This window comes from Musca autumnalis, unplaced genomic scaffold (assembly GCF_047663935.1).
Source record: "Musca autumnalis isolate F117 unplaced genomic scaffold, ASM4766393v1 scaffold_3, whole genome shotgun sequence".
NCBI lineage: Eukaryota > Metazoa > Arthropoda > Insecta > Diptera > Muscidae > Musca > Musca autumnalis.
In genome coordinates, this window is record NW_027411866.1 from 74,590,131 (window position 1) to 74,611,070 (window position 20,940).

General features: G+C 33.9%; 1 protein-coding gene across 2 annotated transcripts; it reads left to right on the forward strand.

Moving 5' to 3' along the window:
- Window positions 1–14,083: 14,083 nt before the first annotated feature.
- On the forward strand, window positions 14,084–18,755 carry Lsm12a (LSM12 homolog a). 2 transcript variants are annotated; one of them, XM_073979638.1, is made up of 5 exons: window positions 14,084–14,877; window positions 17,780–17,913; window positions 18,170–18,286; window positions 18,343–18,474; window positions 18,546–18,755. In XM_073979638.1, the coding sequence occupies exons 1-5, from the start codon at window positions 14,757–14,759 to the stop codon at window positions 18,681–18,683; spliced, it is 642 nt and encodes a 213-aa protein (XP_073835739.1). In that variant the 5' UTR covers window positions 14,084–14,756; the 3' UTR covers window positions 18,684–18,755. The 2 variants fall into 2 exon arrangements, with proteins under 2 accessions (XP_073835739.1, XP_073835738.1); XM_073979637.1 differs by having other exon boundaries at window positions 14,615–14,877; window positions 17,774–17,913.
- Window positions 18,756–20,940: the final 2,185 nt, after the last annotated feature.

Below are 20,940 nucleotides of genomic sequence, written 5' to 3' on the forward strand. Positions count from 1 at the left end.
TGGTTTTCAACAAGTAATGACATAAAAGTGTAACTCGCTGCATGTTTTGCTTCCTTGCACTTAAACATTTTATCATTTTTGGGCATCAATTAAGAGAGAATTGAGGTTTAAAAAATTGCTAATAATAACAGGGGCTAATGCTATTGCCTAATGAAGTGGTTCACGATATGCTGCATGTGGAATTTTCATTGGACATAGTCATTACATAATTGGAGCAGTCCTGTTTATTGAGCTGTTGCTCAATCACGTCAACGACATTACGATCTATTGTCTGATCGCGTAGTACCACTCTGGCACACAATTTTGTTTTTGAATATGTTCAACATTGCTGAATATTGCATTCAAAACTTAAAAGTACACAGGTTTAATTCTATCATTATGTGTGTTCGTTCACTTAATAAGTTATTGCATAAAAATTATCCTGAAAAAAACGTTTCAAAAATAAAATTGTGCGCCAGAGCAGTACTACGCGATCGGGCAATAGATCGTAATACCGTTGACGTGATTGAGCAAAGTATCCAACAGTTCAATCAACAGGACTGCTCCAATTGTGTAAGGAACATGTCCATTAAGAATTCTCCAAGCAGAAAATCGTGAACCACTTTATTAGGTAATACAATTAGCGCCTGTTATTATTAGGAATTTTTTAAAACTAAATTCTCTCTTTAGCATTATTTCGCTATAACCTTAATTGATGCCAAAAAATGATAAAATGTTTAAGTGCAAGGAAGCAAAACATGCAGCGAGTTACACTTTTATGTCATTACTTAAGATTGGAATTTAAGTAAAAAATTGTTGAAAAACCATATAATTTTTTATTTCTTTCTCTTTTCAAAACAGTCCGGTTTTTTTCTTTCAATAAAAATAAAGGTTTCATTCAATTTGGAAAAGGTTTAATTTGATTTGGAAAAGGTTTCATTTGATTTGGAAAAGGTTTCATTTAGTTTGGAAAAAGTTTCATTTAATTTGAAAAGGTTTCATTCAATTTGGAAAAGGTTTCATTCAATTTGGAAAAAGTTTCATTCAATTTTCCAAATTAAATGAAACCTTTTCCAAATCAAATGAAACCTTTTCCAAATCAAATGAAACCTTTTCCAAATCAAATGAAACCTTCTCCAAATCAAATGAAACCTTTTCCAAATTGAATGAAACCTTTAATTTTATTGAAAGAAAAAAGTCAGAATATTTTGAAAAGAGAAAGAAATAAAAAATTGTATGGGTTTTCAATTGAAATTGAATGAAACTTTTTCCAAATTGAATGAAACCTTTTCCAAATCAAATGAAACCTTTTCCAAATCAAATAAAACCTTTTCCAAATCAAATGAAACCTTTTCCAAATCAAATGAAACCTTCTCCAAATCAAATGAAACCTTTTCCAAATTGAATGAAACCTTTAATTTTATTGAAAGAAAAAAGTCAGAATATTTTGAAAAGAGAAAGAAATAAAAAATTGTATGGGTTTTCAACGATTTTTAAATTGAATTCTAATCTTAAGTAATGACATAAAAGTGTAACTCGCTGCATACGAGATTTTGCTTCCTTCAACTTAAACATTTTATAATTTTTGGGCATCAATTAAGGTAATAGCGAAATAATCCTAAAGAGAGAATTTTAACACTGTGACACAAAATGGAGGTGAAAATCTGCGGCAGAGATAATTCCTTTTGGGTATGAACGCCCTTGGTGAGTATATTAAGAATCCCGAAGGACAGAACCGCCGTGAGTCGAAGTTCCGAGTTATGGCCTGATTAAATTTCTGCTGAAGACCATGTAAGGCATCTGAAATTAACGTTATATCTTTGTTAACTGTTGTGTTAGCTTATTTATGAGATTACTTGTCTTCACTCAAATCGAATGAGGATTATTTTTGTAGAACATTTCGACATTCTAACTCGATTCCTTCAATGTCCCTTTCGTCCCTTATTTTAAGAACCGCTATAAAAGTACGACATGATGGCGTTTTTCAGTTTCGAAAAGTTCTTTAAAAACGTCGCTCAGAACATTTTAGGTACGACCCTCATTGAAAACTAATCATTTTGTCGCGTCTTCACCAAAAACTTAATCAGGCCATAACTCGAAAGTTTCGACTCACGGCGGATCTGTCCTTCGGGATTCTTAATATACTCACCAAGGGCTTTCATCCCCAAAAAGGAATTATCTCTGCCCCAAAATTTCGGTTCACAGTGTAATAACAGAAGCTAATTGTAGTAATTTGAAATTTTGAATGCCATATTCAGCAATGTTGAACACAATAGTAAAGGTATTTTCAAAAATAGAATTGTGTACCAGAGTGGTCAGACAATAGATCGTAATATCGTTGACGTGATTGAGCATAGTAATATAATGAGTATGTCCATTGAAAATTCCACAAGCAGCAAATCGTGAACCACTTCATTAGGTAATACAATAAGCCCCTGTTATTATTAGCAATTGTTTAACGCTTAATCCTGTCTTTACGAGCCCTAACCACTATTAATTCGTACACAGAGCATATTTCAACAATGTGTTATTAAAGTTTGTATATTAGGGCGACCCAAAAAAACAAAATATTTTTATTTTGGAGCTCCTAGCTCCTAAATTTGTTTCCATTTGATGCAAAAACCTTATATATGAAATTTTACGGGGATTGGTTAACGTTAACCCGTATCTACCGAGCGATCTTTGTTTCCATATTAATTTGTGTAGGGTCAAAGGTGCATTTTCACGAACATTTTCTAAAGGCCGCAATTATGGTCCAATTGATGAAAAAACTTTAGGAGTTCATTATTGTGGCTAAAAAATGATCTCTACAAAAATTTATGACGATCAGTTAACGATAACCCGTGTCCCCTGGCCGCTCTTTATTTTTCATAGTACTTTGTATGGGGACCAAAAACGAATTTTCCGAAAATCGCCTTACAGGCCATATTTATTTTCCAATCGATGGAAAAGCAATTAACCAGTATATTATTGTGCCTAAAAAAAGAATCCTACAAATTTTTATGAAAATTTATTCTCTTTAGACAAACATTTGATGTTAATTAAGTTTCATGTTAAATAGTGAAAAAATACCTGGTGTACGAATTAATAGTGGTTAGGGCTCGTAGCATTATTTCGCTATAACTTTAATTGATGCCCAAAAATTACAAAATGTTTAAGTTGAAGGAAGCAAAATCTCGTATGCAGCGAGTTACACTTTTATGTCATTACTTAAGATTAGAATTTAAGTAAAAAATTGTTGAAAACCTATATAATTTTTTATTTCTTTCTCTTTTCAAAATACTCTGGCTTTTTTCTTTCAATAAAAATAAAGGTTTCATTCAATTTGGAAAAGGTTTCATTTGATTTGGAAAAGGTTTCATTTGAGTTGGAAAAGGTTTCATTTGATTTGGAAAAGGTTTCATTTAATTTGGAAAAGGTTTCATTTAATTTGGAATAGGTTTCATTTAATTTGGAAAAGGTTTCATTCAATTTGGAAAAGGTTTCATTTAATTTGGAAATGCTATATCATGGCAGATTAATGCTCTGTTCCTTTACTTTCAAGAATCTTCAAGTTTTACCACTTTTTACTCGAAAAGCGTTCCTTTACTTTAGACAACACACGGTTCATATGGCAGCAGTTCACAACTTTTAAGGCCTGCGTACATAAGCTGCCTTGCCTGAAGGGGTGAGTACATAAGCTGCCTAGTCTGCTTGCCTTGCTTGCTTCTGATAAAAGAATAAAAAAGAAAAGGACAACCCAGTTCGAAATTTGCTCGGCCTTCTTTATTCTTTTATTTTTGTTATGTCAGAAATGAAGCAGGAAAGCAAGGCAATCAGGCAAGGCAGCTTATGTACGCAGGCCTTGATTGCCTTGCTTTCCTGCTTCATAATAAAAATAAAGGAATAAAGAAGGCGGAGCAAATTTCGAACTGGGTTGCCCTATTCTTTTTTATTCTTTTATCAGAAGCAAGCAAGGTAAGCAGGCCAGGCAGCTCATGTACTTACCCCTTAACTACTTTTGCCAGTTTTACCCATGGTACAATAATACAGGTAAAAGCAAGTCCCAGCTGATTAGATTCACCGGTAATACTAGTGTCAAAAACAATATGAAGTTTCATACATGTTGTTCTTTTCGTTAATTGTCAATTAATATTTATATTTTTTTACTTTCTGATAAACAAACATAAAACACATATTTTTGAAGTTAAAGACTTCACGGCTAATACATACATGCGAACTTCGAATAAATAGATCAGCAGAATGCAACTTTCGAATGGTGTAAGAGAACAAAAGGCCGTTTAAAATGCCGTATCAGGAATTTGCGGATACTGGTCAGTGCTATATTTATTCATGGTAAAGTGGGTATTAATGAACGTAAAAATATCTCATTGCAGACAAGGATCTGATGGAATACATTATGAATGGAATCTCTCAATTGGATGCACTGTGAATTAACGGGATTAGATAATTGCAGAGTATGGTTAACCTTCTATTATAGAACCTCAGCCGTGTTATTTTGGCTAACTATGGCGAAGCAGATTTGTTCAAAATATCCCTAGCATGTCCCTTTTGCTAAGGAAGAGGTATCAGAACAGAAGTTTCGTCTCAGGTGTTGCTGTGGTTGGCATCACGGAAGCAATCCTATGTGGTTATTTTTTAGCTACCAAAATGTCAAGCAATGGATTAAACAGAACATAAACCCACGTGCAGATTTCGTGAAACTAAACTTACTATAAGCACGTTTAAACTCTCCTTTCGTTACCACTTTTTTTATCCTTACACCTGTAGGATGAAAATAGTGAACCCATTTTGCATCTAGGAAATTCAGTCAACAAGTTTTGGGAATAATGTCCAAACACACCGATTTTATTTAAAACATATGTACATACATAGAAAAAAATATATTTTGTATATCGAATTGAGATGTTTCATTTGTTTATGCCGTATAAGGACTCAGAAATAGAGATGTTTGCTTATCCTGGCAATAACATCGGCTGCATTTCCCATTACAGAAAACCATCGGCTTTCTTGATTTGTTTCTAGCGGTTTTTATTCATTAATGTTGATAAATTTCATTATACATACATATGTTCCCACAACATCCCCGAAGGGACAAGGGAGACTTCTCTCATATCAATGAGTGAACGCCGATTCGTATTGGCTCAATGATATGGGATCTACTTTTTATCGCCGAGTCCGAACGGCGTGTCTTACGACACCACTTGTATATAAGTTTTTCAAGGCTGAAATACTCAGGAAATGTCGCCAGCATTACTGAGGGGGAATTTTGCCACCGTTGTAAATTTGATGTTGCTTGGCCTAGGATACGAACCGCAGACCTTCTGAGTGCAAAGCAGACGTGCTAACCACTGCGCCACGGTGGCCCCAAACTTCATTATGAGTCGTGGATTTTATCTTTTCTTCGCATATAATATATTTGAATTTGGTTTATTGAAAATTGTGATTCAATGTGCCCCATCTGAAATTAACCATGAATATTAGTAATTCTGGATATTTAGATGCAGTGATACTTACCACTGCCAACATATTTGAAGAAAAGTACCACTTGGATTTATTATTGATGTTACTTTAATTAGATTTTAATTCATTTATTGAATTTACATATATTTGTATTTCATTTAACCAACATTTATGAGACTTCAAAGCATATTGATATTTTATATTTTTGTTTACAATTTTCAAAAATGAAGTTGACACTAGTATTACGTACAACAACAAATTTCTATGTGGTTGTTGTATCGATTGTTGTACAACAACACTTGCTTTTACCTGTAATAATTGTACCATGGTTTTACCATTTTCAAAAGTAAGTCTGTGTTTACACACACAAATTTCTCGGGAAAGTAAAATGAGTTTTTGGGAGAGAGCGGAGAGGAAAGAGCTCCTCAATACTCTTTCCTACCCCCTATTGCCTAAAAACTGAATTTACTTTCCCGTGTGTCTAAACGCGGACTACAGGAACAAACCATAAGAAAAGGTAGCAGCAATACCCAGCTGACTGAACTGAGCTGTAATGTTATGCCAAGTTTACACTTGCGCTCCAAAATCCACTGGATTTCACGAAATCCTGAAATACACCCCGGTGTTTACACTTATTTTTTATTGATTTCAAACATATCACAATGATCAAGGTAGATGCAAATGCGCAGCTGATCGAACATGAATTTTCAAGACAAGTTGTTGTAAATTGAATTAATCATCAATAATATACGACAATATAGAACTTTACAACTTTATTTGGAAAATTATCGTAAAATTATCTTTATATTAGCTTTGTTCCTTTACTTTTTTAATGGTAAGAGTGGTAAAAGAGAAAAGTGTCAAAATTGTTCAAAATTGCTCTCTCATGAACATTTTTACCAGAAAAGTAAAGGAACGGAAAAAGGGTAGGTCTGGCAGCAATGTCAGAAAAAAACATAAAAAATCAATTTTCGTCTTTTATTTCACAGTTTTTAATTTAGTGTTGTCAGTGTTCGGCTTTTTCTTCGGTTTTTCGTCCATTTTGTGAAATAATCGTCAAACAAAGCCGAAAAATCAGTTCTGCCATTTTCTACCTGCAGAAATTTTGCTGGTAGCCTGTGGTAGAAGAGAAAGCCATTTTCGCTCTCTCTCCCCTCTCACTCTCTTAAAAATTGCTTCCAGTTTTGCCACTTTTCGGGGTTAAGAACGCTTTGCAGGTTAAAAATGGTAACAAATGGTTAAAATGGTAACCTCAGGTAAGTAAAGGAACACAGCTATTGTATTAATTGTGTTTAATACTAACAAATGAAAAAATAAAAAAAATGATTTTATCATTGAGACGTCTTAATAATAAATGTTGATAGATAAAAGTTGTGCTCAGAGCCTGCACAATATTAGTACTTGCAGTAGTTTTCCCGTTTAGTGCTAAAAATGCGTTCCCGTTCTCCGAAATCTAGCAAGACTTGTACTTGTCTTTAAACAAAAATAGCGCCGAATAAAGGCCTGCGTACATAAGCTGCCTTGCTTGCTTACCTTGCTTACTTCTGATAAAAGAATAAAAAAGAAAAGGGCAACCCAGTTCAAAATTTCTTTATTCTTTTATTTTTATTATGTCAAAAATGAAGCAGGAAAGCAAGGCAATCAGGCAGGGCAGCTTATGTACGCAGGCCTTAACACCCTCTTCTCCTGTTTTCTGCAATACAATTTTGGCCTAGTAGAAACTAGCAGCAAGCATGTTCATTGGCATCTAATATGATAGCTGATACGTTGATTTTGATACTTATGCTGGAGTTTTTGCAATTTCCGTAATTTTTTCGTTTCCGTATTTTTTTTAGAAATTTGTATGGGGAAGCAATTTTTGACAATTCGCTATTTTTTCTAACATTACCATTAAGAAAGTACGGGAACACAATGAAAAATAGCATTGTAACAAAGTAATTTACAGCCAGTTTCTGTATGTCGAAAGAGGAATGTGTGCGAATGAAACACGCCCGAACTTTAGTTTTCGAAATAAGTTTATCTTTGCTTCAAAACAAACAAGAAATTTGAAAAACACACAAGAGTTTTGACGTGTTTCTTTCGCACACATTCTTCTTTCGACCTACAGAAACAGGCGGTTAATATTTTTTTCACATTGTTTACAAATTTTGATACTAAAATTTTTGTTGCAGCAATTGACCATCTCCCTTGTTTATTGTGATATGTGAAAAGTGTTGCAACTTTTGGTACTTTTTTAGGCAAAACCAGGGTTGTATATCATGTTTACTGTGATTTCGATATTGATTTCGCTGAAATCACCAAATGAGATGATTTAATTTTTGTATGCGAAATCATGATAAATTTTGCTTGATTCCGCGCGAAATCACAAAACGCCTTCGAAATCACGAAACAACGCCGAATGTAAACCAAGCATTAGTGTCAAATTCCATACGACACTTTACCCTGCGTTTACACATGATAGGACAGTTGAGTTCATGTATTGATTGTCAAAAACCCAAAACTTGCCTGTGTGACGTAGGCGTCCAGACAACTGCAAAAACAGTTGTTAAATTATGAATGAAAATCGTCGATTTCTTTTCGTTTTCCGTTCACATTTTTTGTTTTTGTGCATATTCTTTTGTTTTCAGCACATTTGAATTATCTCACTTATTTTTCAAAAAATGTCAAAAATTTGTTAACCAGACTGTCTGTGAAAAAATGATGGACAGCTGGAAGACAGCCGACAAATGTATGTATGTGTTAGTAAATCAGAGTTGTATTTGAAGACAAACTGTCTGGTGGAAACGCCTAGTTATATATTTATTTCTATGTCCGATGTATATTAGGGATATATATTTTTGAAGAACAAATTTATTCATCAGAAAAAAAAACTATTTCCCATAAAGTCTCCTTCGTATCATTGACATGGAACCTCCTCCAGGTCCGAACGACATGCCGCACACTAAAACACCGTTTATAGAGGCGGTACAATATTTTATAATATATGTGATACTTTGTTAAACTTGAAAAGAATGAAGCCCTAATAAACATGTGCTTTTTTGTTTTCAAAAGCAAACGATTGAAACAGCTTCTCTTTTTTCAATGAATTACCAGCGACCCCAAAACATTTTTGCAAGAATTATACTTTCTGCGAGAAATTATGCATTTAGTGCAATGATATGGAAACATTCAAATTGAAAATCTAACGAGTTTTCATTCATGTTTTTCAAAATATTCAATCAAATGTGAAAAATTATTAGTTTTTTTAAATTCCAATATTTATAGACATTTCCTGATTTTGCTTACATGTACGTTGACACTAACGTTTACAAACAAAAACAAGTGAGCCAAGGCTATAGTCGGGTCGGGGCCGACTATGTGATACCCTACACCACTACCCCTGTTCTTAAGCTTTTGACTAATAAAATTCAAAATATTAAAATTGGGATAGCTTAGCGCCTTTGCTATGAATGTCTTCATTAACACAGGTCAATTTTTTTGAAACGCATTTAAGTGCATCGACAGTACCACCCAAATAAAAAATGGAAAAGTGGGATGTATGCCAACCATCAATAGGCTTCTTTCTGTGTTAGACCCCCATCAACCCCCAAAATTTCGTGAGGATCCGATCAAAATTTCGTAGTGTGATTGCACAAAAATGGAAAAAGGGATGCATTACCGACTATTGCGATATCTCTGTTGTTTGACCACCTTGCCAGGTTTTGCTTTCGATATACCTCCTACAGAAGGGAGATATTAACTTTGAAATAAAACGTTGGCCTTTTTCCAAATATTTCACATTCCGACCCCTGAATAATATACGACCATTATCAAAAATCAAAAGGTTTTTTCTTCTGTGGGACCCCCAATAACACCCAAAATTTCGTGACGATCCAATTAAAATTGCGACCTGTAGTGTGATTTCCAAAAAAGTGGAAAAATGGAATGTATTACCGACTATTGCGACTATTTTGGAAGGTCCGGAACCATAGCTGTGATATTCGTCATTATTATTAAAATCGCAAAAATGAGAAGTTGTGTTCTATTAGCGGCTTTTGCGATATCTTCGTTGTTTGACCACCTACGACAACCTACTTTACATCATTAGAAAGGCGATATTTTCTACTTTCATGGCCAGATTCTGCTTTTGGTATACCCCATATTGAAGCTGAGATATTCGCTTTGGAAAAAAACGTTGTCTTCTTCTCCAAAAAAGTTGTTTGCCCATTACGACCCCTAAATATTATCCGACCATCACCAAAATCAATAGGCTTCTTCATCTGTGTGACCCCCATTAACCCTCAAAATTTCGTGACGATCCGATTAAAATTGAGACCTGTAGCGCGATTTCCAAAAAAGTGGAAAAATGGTATGTATTACCCTCTATTGCGATATCTCCGTTATTTGGTCACCTACGCCGACTTAGTTTACATCATTGTAAAGATTAGATCTTCTACTTTCACAGGCTTTGCTTTTGGAAAGTCCCCAACCAAAGCTGTGATATTCGTCATTATAATTAAAATTTCAAAGATGAACATTTGGGTTTTATTTGCGACTATTGTGATATCTTCGTTGTTTGATCACCTACAAGAACCTACTTTACATCATTTATTTTCTACTTTTATTGTCAGGTTTTGCTTTTGGTATACCCCGTATAGGAGCTGACATATTCGATTTGGAAAAAAACGTTGTCTTTTTATCCACATAAGTTTTTTGCCCATTCCGACCCCTAAATATTATCCGACCATCACCAAAATCAATAGGCTTCTTCCCCTCCGGGACCTTCATCAACATCCAAAATTTCCAGAACTAAAAAGTTTTTACACATTTAACACATTTTTACTCGAAATGCGTTCCCTTACACCAAAAAGTTGCAAAATGTTCAGCATTTTGGCATACTCTATATGTTTTAGGTCAGATTTTGTAGAACAAAATTTCCAATTTTCTGGTTTCCAACTGGTGGTCAACACAGAAAATTGGCTCTGGAAGCCACAATATAAAAACGTACACAAAAGTCTCAACGCCAAATGAAAGAGGGAGTCCTCACGAGCATTTTGGCATACTCCATATGTTCCACGTCAGTTTTTTGTAGAACAAAGTTTCCAATTTTCTGGTTTCCAACTGGTGGTCAGTAGTGCGATTCTCCAACTGATTTTTTGAGTTACTGACAAATGTCGGTAAAATTAAAACGCAAAATTATGAATGAAAAGTTCAAATAAATGTTGAAAACACTCTTGCTATCATGATCACCTACAAGAACCTACTTTAGATCATTTATTTTCTACTTTTATTGTCAGGTTTTGCTTTTGGTATACCCCGTATAGGAGCTGACATATTCGCTTTGGAAAAAAAAACGTTGTCTTTTTATCCACATAAGTTTTTTGCCCATTCCGACCCTTAAATATTATCCGACCATCACCAAAACCAATAGGCTTCTTCATCTGTGTGACCCCCATTAACCCTCAAAATTTCGTGACGATCCGATTAAAATTGAGACCTGTAGCGCGATTTCCAAAAAAGTGGAAAAATGGGATGTATTACCTTCTATTGCGATATCTCCGTTATTTGGTCACCTATGCCGACCTAGTTTACATCATTGTAAAGATGAGATCTTCTACTTTCACAGGCTTTGCTTTTGGAAAGTCCCCAACCAAAGCTGTGATATTCGTCATTATAATTAAAATTTCAAAGATGAAAATTTGGGTTTTATTTGCGACTATTGTGATATCTTCGTTGTTTGATCACCTACAAGAACCTACTTTACATCATTTATTTTCTACTTTTATTGTCAGGTTTTGCTTTTGGTATACCCCGTATAGGAGCTGACATATTCGCTTTGGAAAAAACGTTGTCTTTTTATCCACATAAGTTTTTTGCCCATTCCAACCCCTAAATATTATCCGACCATCACCAAAATCAATAGGCTTCTTCCCCTCCGGGACCTTCATCAACATCCAAAATTTCCAGAACTAAAAAGTTTTTACACATTTAACACATTTTTACTCGAAATGCGTTCCCGTACACCAAAAAAGTTGCAAAATGTTCAGCATTTTGGCATACTCTATATGTTTTAGGTCAGATTTTGTAGAACAAAGTTTCCAATTTTCTGGTTTCCAACTGGTGGTCAGGACAGAAAATTGGCTCTGGAAGCCACAAAATAAAAACGTACACGAAAGTCTCAACGCCAAATGAAAGAGGGAGTCCTTATGAGCATTTTGGCATACTCCATAAGTTCCAGGTCAGTTTTTTTGTAGAACAAAATTTCCAATTTTCTGGTTTCCAACTGGTGGTCAACACAGAAAATTGGCTCTGGAAGCCACAATATAAAAACGTACACAAAAGTCTCAACGCCAAATGAAAGAGGGAGTCCTCACGAGCATTTTGGCATACTCCATATGTTCCACGTCAGTTTTTTGTAGAACAAAGTTTCCAATTTTCTGGTTTCCAACTGGTGGTCAGTAGTGCGATTCTCCAACTGATTTTTTGAGTTACTGACAAATGTCGGTAAAATTAAAACGCAAAATTATGAATGAAAAGTTCAAATAAATGTTGAAAACACTCTTGCTATCGGTAGAAATTTACCACTATTTTCTTTTGGTCGCTAACTTACCGAAAAATATCGTTAATTACCGAATTTATAAGCATTTTAATGTTACCGAATTTTGGCGGTAACTCAAAAAATGTGTTAGAGAATCGCACTACAGGACAGAAAATTGGCTCTGGAAACCACAATATAAAAACGTACACAAAAGTATCAGCGGAATATGAAAGAGGGAGTCCTTATGAGCATTTTGGCATACTCCATATGTTCCAGGTCTGTTTTTTGTAGAACAAAATGTCCAATTTTGTGGTTTCCAAATGGTGGTCAACACAGAAAATTGGCTCTGGAAGCCACAATATAAAAACGTACACAAAAGTCTCAACGGAATATGAAAGAGGGAGTTCTATGGAGTATGCCAAAATGCCCGTAAGGACTCCCTCTTTCATTTGGCGTTGAGACTGTTGTGTACGTTTTTATATTGTGGCTTCCAGAACCAATTTTCTGTGTTGACCACCAGTTGGAAACCAGAAAATTGGAAATTTTGTTCTACGAAAAACTGACCTGGAACATATAGAATATGCCAAAATGCTCGTGAGGACTGCCTCTTTCATTTGGCGTTGAGACTTTTGTGTACGTTTTTATATTGTGGCTTCCAGAGCCAATTTTCTGTCCTGACCACCAATTGGAATCCAGAAAATTGGAAACTTTGTTCTACAAAATCTGACCTGAAACATATGGAGTATGCCAAAATGCTCATGAGGACTCCTTCTTTCCTTTGATGTATAGTTTCTTGTGTACGTTTATACATTGGGGCTTATTTTTTAATTAATAAATAAATTAATGGTCTGTTCCAGAACTGCAAGAGTCTACTAATTTTTACTATTTTTTCCGATAACATAAAGGAAAAAATGTTATCGTAGTAAGAAATAGTAGCTTCTTGCAGGTTCTGGAACAGAGCATAAATTTTTATATTTGTAGCTATTTTTCGTCCCCACAGTTGGAAAAAACGTATTAAATGCAAATTTTCGGCGCTCTGTGTCACCCTGTATTTTTCGATAACTTTTGTTATCGTCGGTAACTTTCGTTGCTAACTTCACGCAGGTTAAATATTTTGTGGTTGCCTGATGACTGACAAAAGTGAACGGCCACACTGGCAAGCAACCGATTATTTGAGCAAAACTGACAGTCAAAACTGATCGTGTGCACCCCACTTTAGTAATAATAATCGAAATGTGTTGAAAACAAAAGAAGATGAACAGTAACAAAATATGTTTGTGAACGGAACACAAAACAAATCGATGACTTTCATTCATAATTTTTCTGCTGTTTTAGCAATTGCCTGGACGCCTTCATTACATAGGCAAATTTTCGGTTTTTGTCTTGTGTAAACGCAGGATTACTTCAAATTTACATTTTCCGATCTACAGATCCATCTGTGACCGTTTTTAGCTAAAAATCAGTGACAATAGCTTACATTTGGTCTGTTCGATAACCCAAAAGTTTGCAAGAACTCTATTAATTTTTAGTAATACATTTCGCCTGTTCCAGAACCTGCAAGAAGCTACTATTTCTTACTACGATAACATTTTTTCCTTTATGTTATCGAAAAAAATAGTAAAAATTTGTAGATTCTTGCAGTACTGCAACAGACTAATTACTTTATTAATGCCGGGCATACACTATGGGCATGCACGACAGCATTTGTAATAGTATTAGTAAATTTTGAAGTTTTTGTCAATGTATTTGGGAGTAGTTTTGGCAGGATTGAAATCAAAATAGTTTTGATTTTGTAAATGAACCCCTTTCAATCCGATGAATTTTGTTTATCTTCCAAGTAACCAACAAATAATTTTTGAAAACAACAAATATTATTTATGAGGAAATTAAACATTTGGAAAACTTCAACCCAAAATCGAGTTCTGGAGGAAAATTCATCATTTTTGCAATATGGATTGAAGGAATGCCACACACTATTCAATCACACACTTACACAAGGGTTCATCGGTTGCTGTCCTGCATGCCCATAGTGTATGCCCGGCATAATAGCCAAACTTTGGCTGCCAAAGTCGTCGCCGCATAAATACAATTCCGCCCGACTTTGTTCCTATTTAATCGCCGTCGTTTACATATTTCATTGCCGCCGTAAATGATAACCTTAGTATGGCTCGGAACTCTGATCGGTGCGACAAAAAAATTAAATAAAGTTTTTAGGAAAACGCTGGCAAAAATTGTATGGTTAATACGACAGACGACACGTTTTCATTAAATAATTCATTTCGAGAAATTGTTGCGAAACATTATTGCATTTATTCCAAATACAATTCAAGTAAAAACTAGAAATTAGTGAAAACAGAAGAGCACACACACAAACTCGGAGAATTGAAGAAATCGCGAAAAAAGTTACCAAGAAACGCTGGCAGAAGTTGTATGGGCCATCGTCGCGGATCGAATTAGAACAAAACAAACGCCAGAAAAAAGTGAAAAGTTTTTGTTGTGAACGCGCGGCGGTTGATTGCAGAATCCTATCCTCCTTCCAGTTGTGAAAATACATACGGAAAGCTACGACAATAGGGGAAAAACACAGCGCTATACTTTCAATTAAGATTGAGTGCAAGGAAAATCGTCGTCATTCATCCCATCATCATCAACAAGCAAATTTTGCATTGCGTGCGACTGGTGTTGTTGTTCAGCGCAGCGCTGCACATAGTCACGTACTCCTCCCCCTCCAACTGCATCATCCAGCACCAACAACATCGATAGATAGGCAGGCTACAATCAACGACAACAATTAAAAATGGCCGCAGTTAACGATTGTTTCAGTATTGGGTCGACGGTTATGTGCACGACCTGCTTCAATGAGGAATTCGAGGGAGAAGTTCTAGCATTTGACCATAACACAAAAATGCTCATCTTAAGTATCCTTTTCAAAACAAAAAACAACATTACAATAAGAAAGCAAAAATGCGTAAAAACAAATCTTATAAGCTGACACCGCTTAACCCGTGTGTTGTTGGTTTGGTTATTAATTTAATCAATGCTAACAAAAAAACTTTATCTCACTTAAACAGCTGTTGTAGTAGCTTCTTGAATATTGATTTTGGTGAAAGTTGTTATTTTGTATTTGTAAAAAATGTGTACTGATAATATCAGTTTATTAATAGTATTAAGAAATTAGCTAAGGGGTTTTATATGGTCAATCAAATCTCCTACTTCACACCCTTATAGATGGTCAGTCTGATAGGACGCTTAAGTTGAATGTTTTCATTAAGCTCGGATCGGGACCAAATTTTTTTCACAGGTAGCTCTCGTCACCCTGATCACAAATATACAGTGCCGGTAAAAATAATAGCACAGCTATGCATATTTCCAATAATATTGTTATATTTCTCATATTATTAAAATTATTTTGTTGACACGTCGTTGAAACTTCGTAGTGAGGGTAAACTCTTTGAGGAAAATAATATTTCCTGTATATTACTACCTGATGTAATTTTATAAGATAATTAGTTCAGGTAACTCGAAAATTCTGCGGTAAAAATAATAGCACCGATCTTAGTTTCCATTAGTTAACTAGCGTTTTGAAGGGTTTATCAGTAAATCTTTTTTCTTTACAAGCTTGTATTGATAAAACATTATAAAAAATTAATTTTAAACAGGAAAAAATTGACAAAAATGTTAAGATTTGCCTAACAAACCGCGACACCTTTTAAATAAGGCATGTTTAAAAAGGATAGTTTATGAAGTCAAATTATACACTAAATGTGAGCATATCCTTTTTTAATCCGATGAGGAATATCCTTGGCCCCAAATTCAACAAAAAAGCTTTAAGCACATGTCGAAAACCCTCAAAAAAATAAAATAATTGAAACTATTATTTGGAAAGGCGAGGGGAGATATATTTAAGATCAGCTATCTTGCTCCAATGAGGACATGGAAATGAAGTTTTGCATGGACAATTTTAGGGAACAGTCCATAGAACATATTTACACCCGTATGTTCCATGAAAGCGTCCAATCTTATCTTTACTGCATAGTGCAACGAAAATAATAAGTTTTATAAAATGTCAAGTAATCCTGCCTACGAATTAACTAAATAATATCTTCGGGAATGGGGCGTAAAAATTATTTTATAGTTCAGAGTAGGTTCTCATAACGACGGCGGAAGACCCATAAATTCTGGTTATAACTTATTTCTCACTTTCAAAAAAATCCAGGCTTGGAGGATTTGGTGTATCAGTCAGATTACACACACCCATTTTGGTATGGATGTAAAACTGAAGTATAAAACGTTGAAGTATAAATTGTTGTAAAATTCACACAAAATAGAAATTATAATTCAACAGGGAATAGAAAGCGTGATTTTTATTAAACTTCAGGACAATGAGACCCAGGGTAATGCCGATAAATACGAGACATTGTGAGCTGCGAAATGATTCAAGGGCTATTAAGCTAAGGTAATGCCGTGTTCTATTCAGTTTTTATGACATAGGCCAACAGAAAATGATCTGGAATTATAGATCCGATTAAAATACGATAAACAAAACAAATGGTCTAGTATTTTTCACAACATTTTTGGAAAATACCTATCTTCAAAAAACTATGTTAGGACATGGAGTCTCGGTTTGTTATCGATTTAATATTGTTATTGTTAATAAATTATATTACATTTAATATTTGAATGTCTAGTATACATTTATTAACGCTTTATATGAAATCAATCAATATTTACACCAATACATTCATCAAAGACCCTGATTTAAGAAATAGTGCTATTATTTTTACCGACAAAAAATTTAGTATTTTAGGCATTTTGCTTATAACTTTTATGTAAGTTAATTGGTTCGACATTTCTTTAATTAAAAATTACGCAGAGAGCACTTTTCCTAAATGCACTGAACCGCTTCATTCAATAAGGTAATAGTAGAGAAAATAGACTAGATATACGAATATAGGCCACGGTGCTATTATTTTTCCCGCAGCTGTATATGTATAACATATTTCCAGAGATATGGGCCTCTGAAGTACCGGAAAATTCCCGACTATTTAGACAAAAATTTATGATTTTAAAGGAAATTTTGTTCCCGTTCCCTAGATTTGCACTTGTCCATGGGTGAAAGTCTTAAATCCCCGGCCGAAGTCCGGGGGAGTTCCCCAAGGTGGGGAATTATAGAAGGCATTGAGATCGTAACGTATGCGGATTGTGATGACATTAAATTTCATACTCTTCAAAACTGCAGATCTGTTTAAAAAACTTAAGGTAGTGATGTCAGTCTGATTTGTTTAGGTTTTAGTCATATACCATGAAATTTGGTACTTCCTTCAGGCAGAAACTTTTCTTGTCCCTAATTTCTCGTATTTTTGAAGCCAGATTAACAGGAATGGCTGCAATTTCGCATTTCGTCTTTTCTACCGATGGAAAGATCTAATCTTCGAAAATATTGATATAAATCAACGTTAAAATATAGAACATATATCAATTCAGCTCCCGATTTTGCATATTTTTGAATGTTTTAGCCATATATCTGAATATGAACAATCGGCTTCCCTAGCGGTGGATAAACAACCTTCATATAAGTGTCTAATTAGTTGACATTTGTAAGGTTTTAGCCACATTTTAATCCTCTGTTTAGGGAAAGATTTGAAATATACCCAGAACTAACCTAATCTGGGGTATGTAAAGTATGCAAAGCACAAAATAACATTCTTACCCATGCGTTTTTGTTATATTTTATTTATTATATAAATTTTGTAAATATATACATATTTTGAAAAAAGATCTTTGGTTTCCTTAATATATAACTTAATATCAACGAATCAGAATGCCGATCTAAAAATGCGGAACATTTAAACGATGTCCATGTATTGAATCTTTCATTATGTAGCAATGTTCAAGTGATCAAGGAATGTAATGGCAACTTTGTTGAAGATCCACAAAAATTAAATTTGGAACAAGTGAGTACAACATTTTGAAATACAAAAAAAATATTTATTCTAAGTTCATCCATAAAAAGATATCAATGCGCTAAAGAAACCTTAATGTATTGGTTTCACAAAAAAGTTTATCTCTCTCACACCACCTTATATTTTTTTGGGGTCAATAAACTTTAAGAACAAACGCATTATTTATTTATATCACCAAATTTTGAATATTAGTGGTATTTAGTAATTCCTGTATTCATTGTTGATGTTTGGTTGTTGTTGTTTTTAGTTGAAAATAAGGCTACGCAAAACAGTACAACATCGTCAAACGTATCTAAAGTCGAAAAATGCTGATGTAAGCCCGGAAGCACAAGAACTATACAGAGTGATTGCTAAGCAATTTAAGGTATAATTATATTATTTAATTTAAAACAAAAATTAATTATTATTTTTATTTGCTAGTGTAATGAAGTTTCTTGGCAGGGTTTAAATATACAAATATTCAAAGAAGTTACCATTACGCCGCCATATAGGGCAGAAAATGTTATTTCCACATCAAGCAATAAGAACTTATACAACTATATTAAGAAAATGGTGAGTTCAAATATGCATAATTCTGGAATTAGAAAAATATAAAATCTCTCTCTCCTTACTCTCCATTACAGATTGAAAACTTTGTTATAACCAGAGCTGCACAGGAGAATGCATCAGTAATGGGTACTTCGTCAGCGTCTTCGCCTACATCGTCATCATTGTCATCAAGTAATGCGGCATCGGGATCTCCAGTGCCTGCTAATTCATAATAATTATATGTTTTGAAAACAAAAAAACACCAAGAACAACAATAAACAAAAACAAACAAAAAAAAACACAAATGAAAAGACAAATTATTTAAATAAAATATTTTTGGAGTAGGTTCAAACGCGATTTTGAAATTATGAATATGCATAGCGGATCCAGCGGGCTGAATTTCTCTGATTCGACTAAATTATTGTTTATAGTTTATTATCCATTCGTTATACCATCGAATTAGCTGAAATTTGGCTTCTTTCGGGGCCAAAAATTATATTGCTCAAACTGTACATAATAGTCCAAGTGCTGGTCGATACACTAATATGGAATGTGGGACAAAACATTTCCAGACAAGATATCACTCTGTTCTGGGTGAGAAAAAAATCTAACTTTGTTCAGTTCACATTTTTATTTTTAAATCACTTAGCGCCCAGAATTTATTTTTGTGAGAAAACTTGCAATTTTATTTGCAAATGATGTTGTTGAGAACTTTAAACCTTAAAACCTTAATTCTCTAAAACGTATAGTTTTTCTGAAATCGGGACTTCCTTTAAAAACACCGAAAACTTTGGAGAATAATATAGGTGTATTATTACATGCCAATCCCTTGATTTTTGATTGAGAAAATCCCCTTATACAGTGCTGCTCAAAACATTTGCAACTGGAATGACTACTTCACTTTTTATATAGTTCTGAGGTAATTTATGGATTTAAAATGCAAATATTTTTGTAGGTTGATTGTTTATTGACCCCTTTTTAAAGATTTAAAAACGAATTGGCAATAATTGCACTTATTTTACAAAAATACACGAAACAAAGCTCGGACTCTTTTCTGGTCCTGCTCAAAACATTTGCAACTTAGAAAATTTGATTCAAAATCTGAAGTTTGTGTTTAACCTTTTATTTATTATTGGACACATCATAAAGGTATCCAGGTAACTAAATAAATTAATATATCCTTTTGAATCCTGTCTCTAAGGATAATTATTAAATACTAAAGTTTTATTAAATATTTAATAGAGTATAGTCCATTTTAGGATCCCGGAACTCGACTTGGTGATCAAGTACATTTTTGAAGTCATATAACCCAAATATTGATTTAAGTCGACGAAAAATACTCGATTTTATAAATCCAAAATCAATTCAAAACATTTTTTGCAACATTTATATGAAAAATTGAACTTTTCCTGGAAATTACTGTTTTCCTAAAATTTGCCCATATTGGTACACCGGTATCTATGGTATGCATCAGAGGATTTTGTATAGATTTATCGATGTAAAGCCGTTATTTAACGTCTATTGATGACCTCTGAGGGATCTGCTTAATAATTCGCATCGTTATTTGATTATCTCCTTCAGTATATCTAGTTGTACATTCTCCTCCTTCCCATCTTATCGCAATTTGAGTATTTTTTACGGCTCAATTTTAAATATTTTCATGTTCTTATATTTATTTCTGGACTGCGTTGGATCCACAATTTTCAGAAATAAGCATGTTTCATATCTTTGATACAAATTTCGGACCATAAATTTTGTTTTTATTAAAAAAATAGAAATGTCTTGCTTTCGGCATACTTGTCTGTCAAAATTAAACATAGGCGGCATAAAATGTATTCTTCATGAAAGCTATTTGCCCCCTTCTTCTAGTTAGAAACCATCTAATGCCAATCAATACAAAAAACTCAACAAAAATTAGGTAATAAATATCCGAACCAGGAGTTGCATATGTTTTGAGCAGGCTAAAACACGTGATCCTCCGACATTTCACACATTTTTGTAACATAAGTGTTAAGAACTGAATAATCATTTTAAAATATTGAAAGTAGGGTCAATAAAGAATCAAATTGCAAAAATAAATATATTTCAAAACATAAAATGTCCTTAAAAATAGTCTAAATGGGATATAGGCATCTGAGTTGCAAATGTTTTGAGCAGCAATGTACATTCCTAGCAAATGATAGATAACAGACAACTATACTATAACAATATGCAAAAAAAACACAAAAATATGTGGAAATACCCGAGTATTACGTCAATTTTTGCAACCATTTTTTGTGGCCTTTAAAAGACCAGTGGCTTTATGTGGATTAATCTTGGAGGACGTTTGACAAAAACTCCTGTGAAAATTATTTAACTATGATTTTGTATGAACAAATGCTGAATTTTTCTAATGTAACATATTTCTGTAACATTTTTGAGTTCCTAACAAAGGACCAGTAACTACCAATATCTCAGTCGATCATTTGGGACGCATTCTCATCGTCATAA

Coding starts and splice junctions, on each gene's coding strand:
- Lsm12a (XM_073979637.1), top strand. CDS start 14,757: ATGGCCGCAGTTAACGATTGTTTCAGTATTGGGTCGACGGTTATGTGC. Junction 17,914..18,169: donor AAAAATTAAATTTGGAACAA/GTGAGTACAACA, acceptor TGTTGTTTTTAG/TTGAAAATAAGGCTACGCAA. Junction 18,287..18,342: donor TGATTGCTAAGCAATTTAAG/GTATAATTATAT, acceptor TTTATTTGCTAG/TGTAATGAAGTTTCTTGGCA.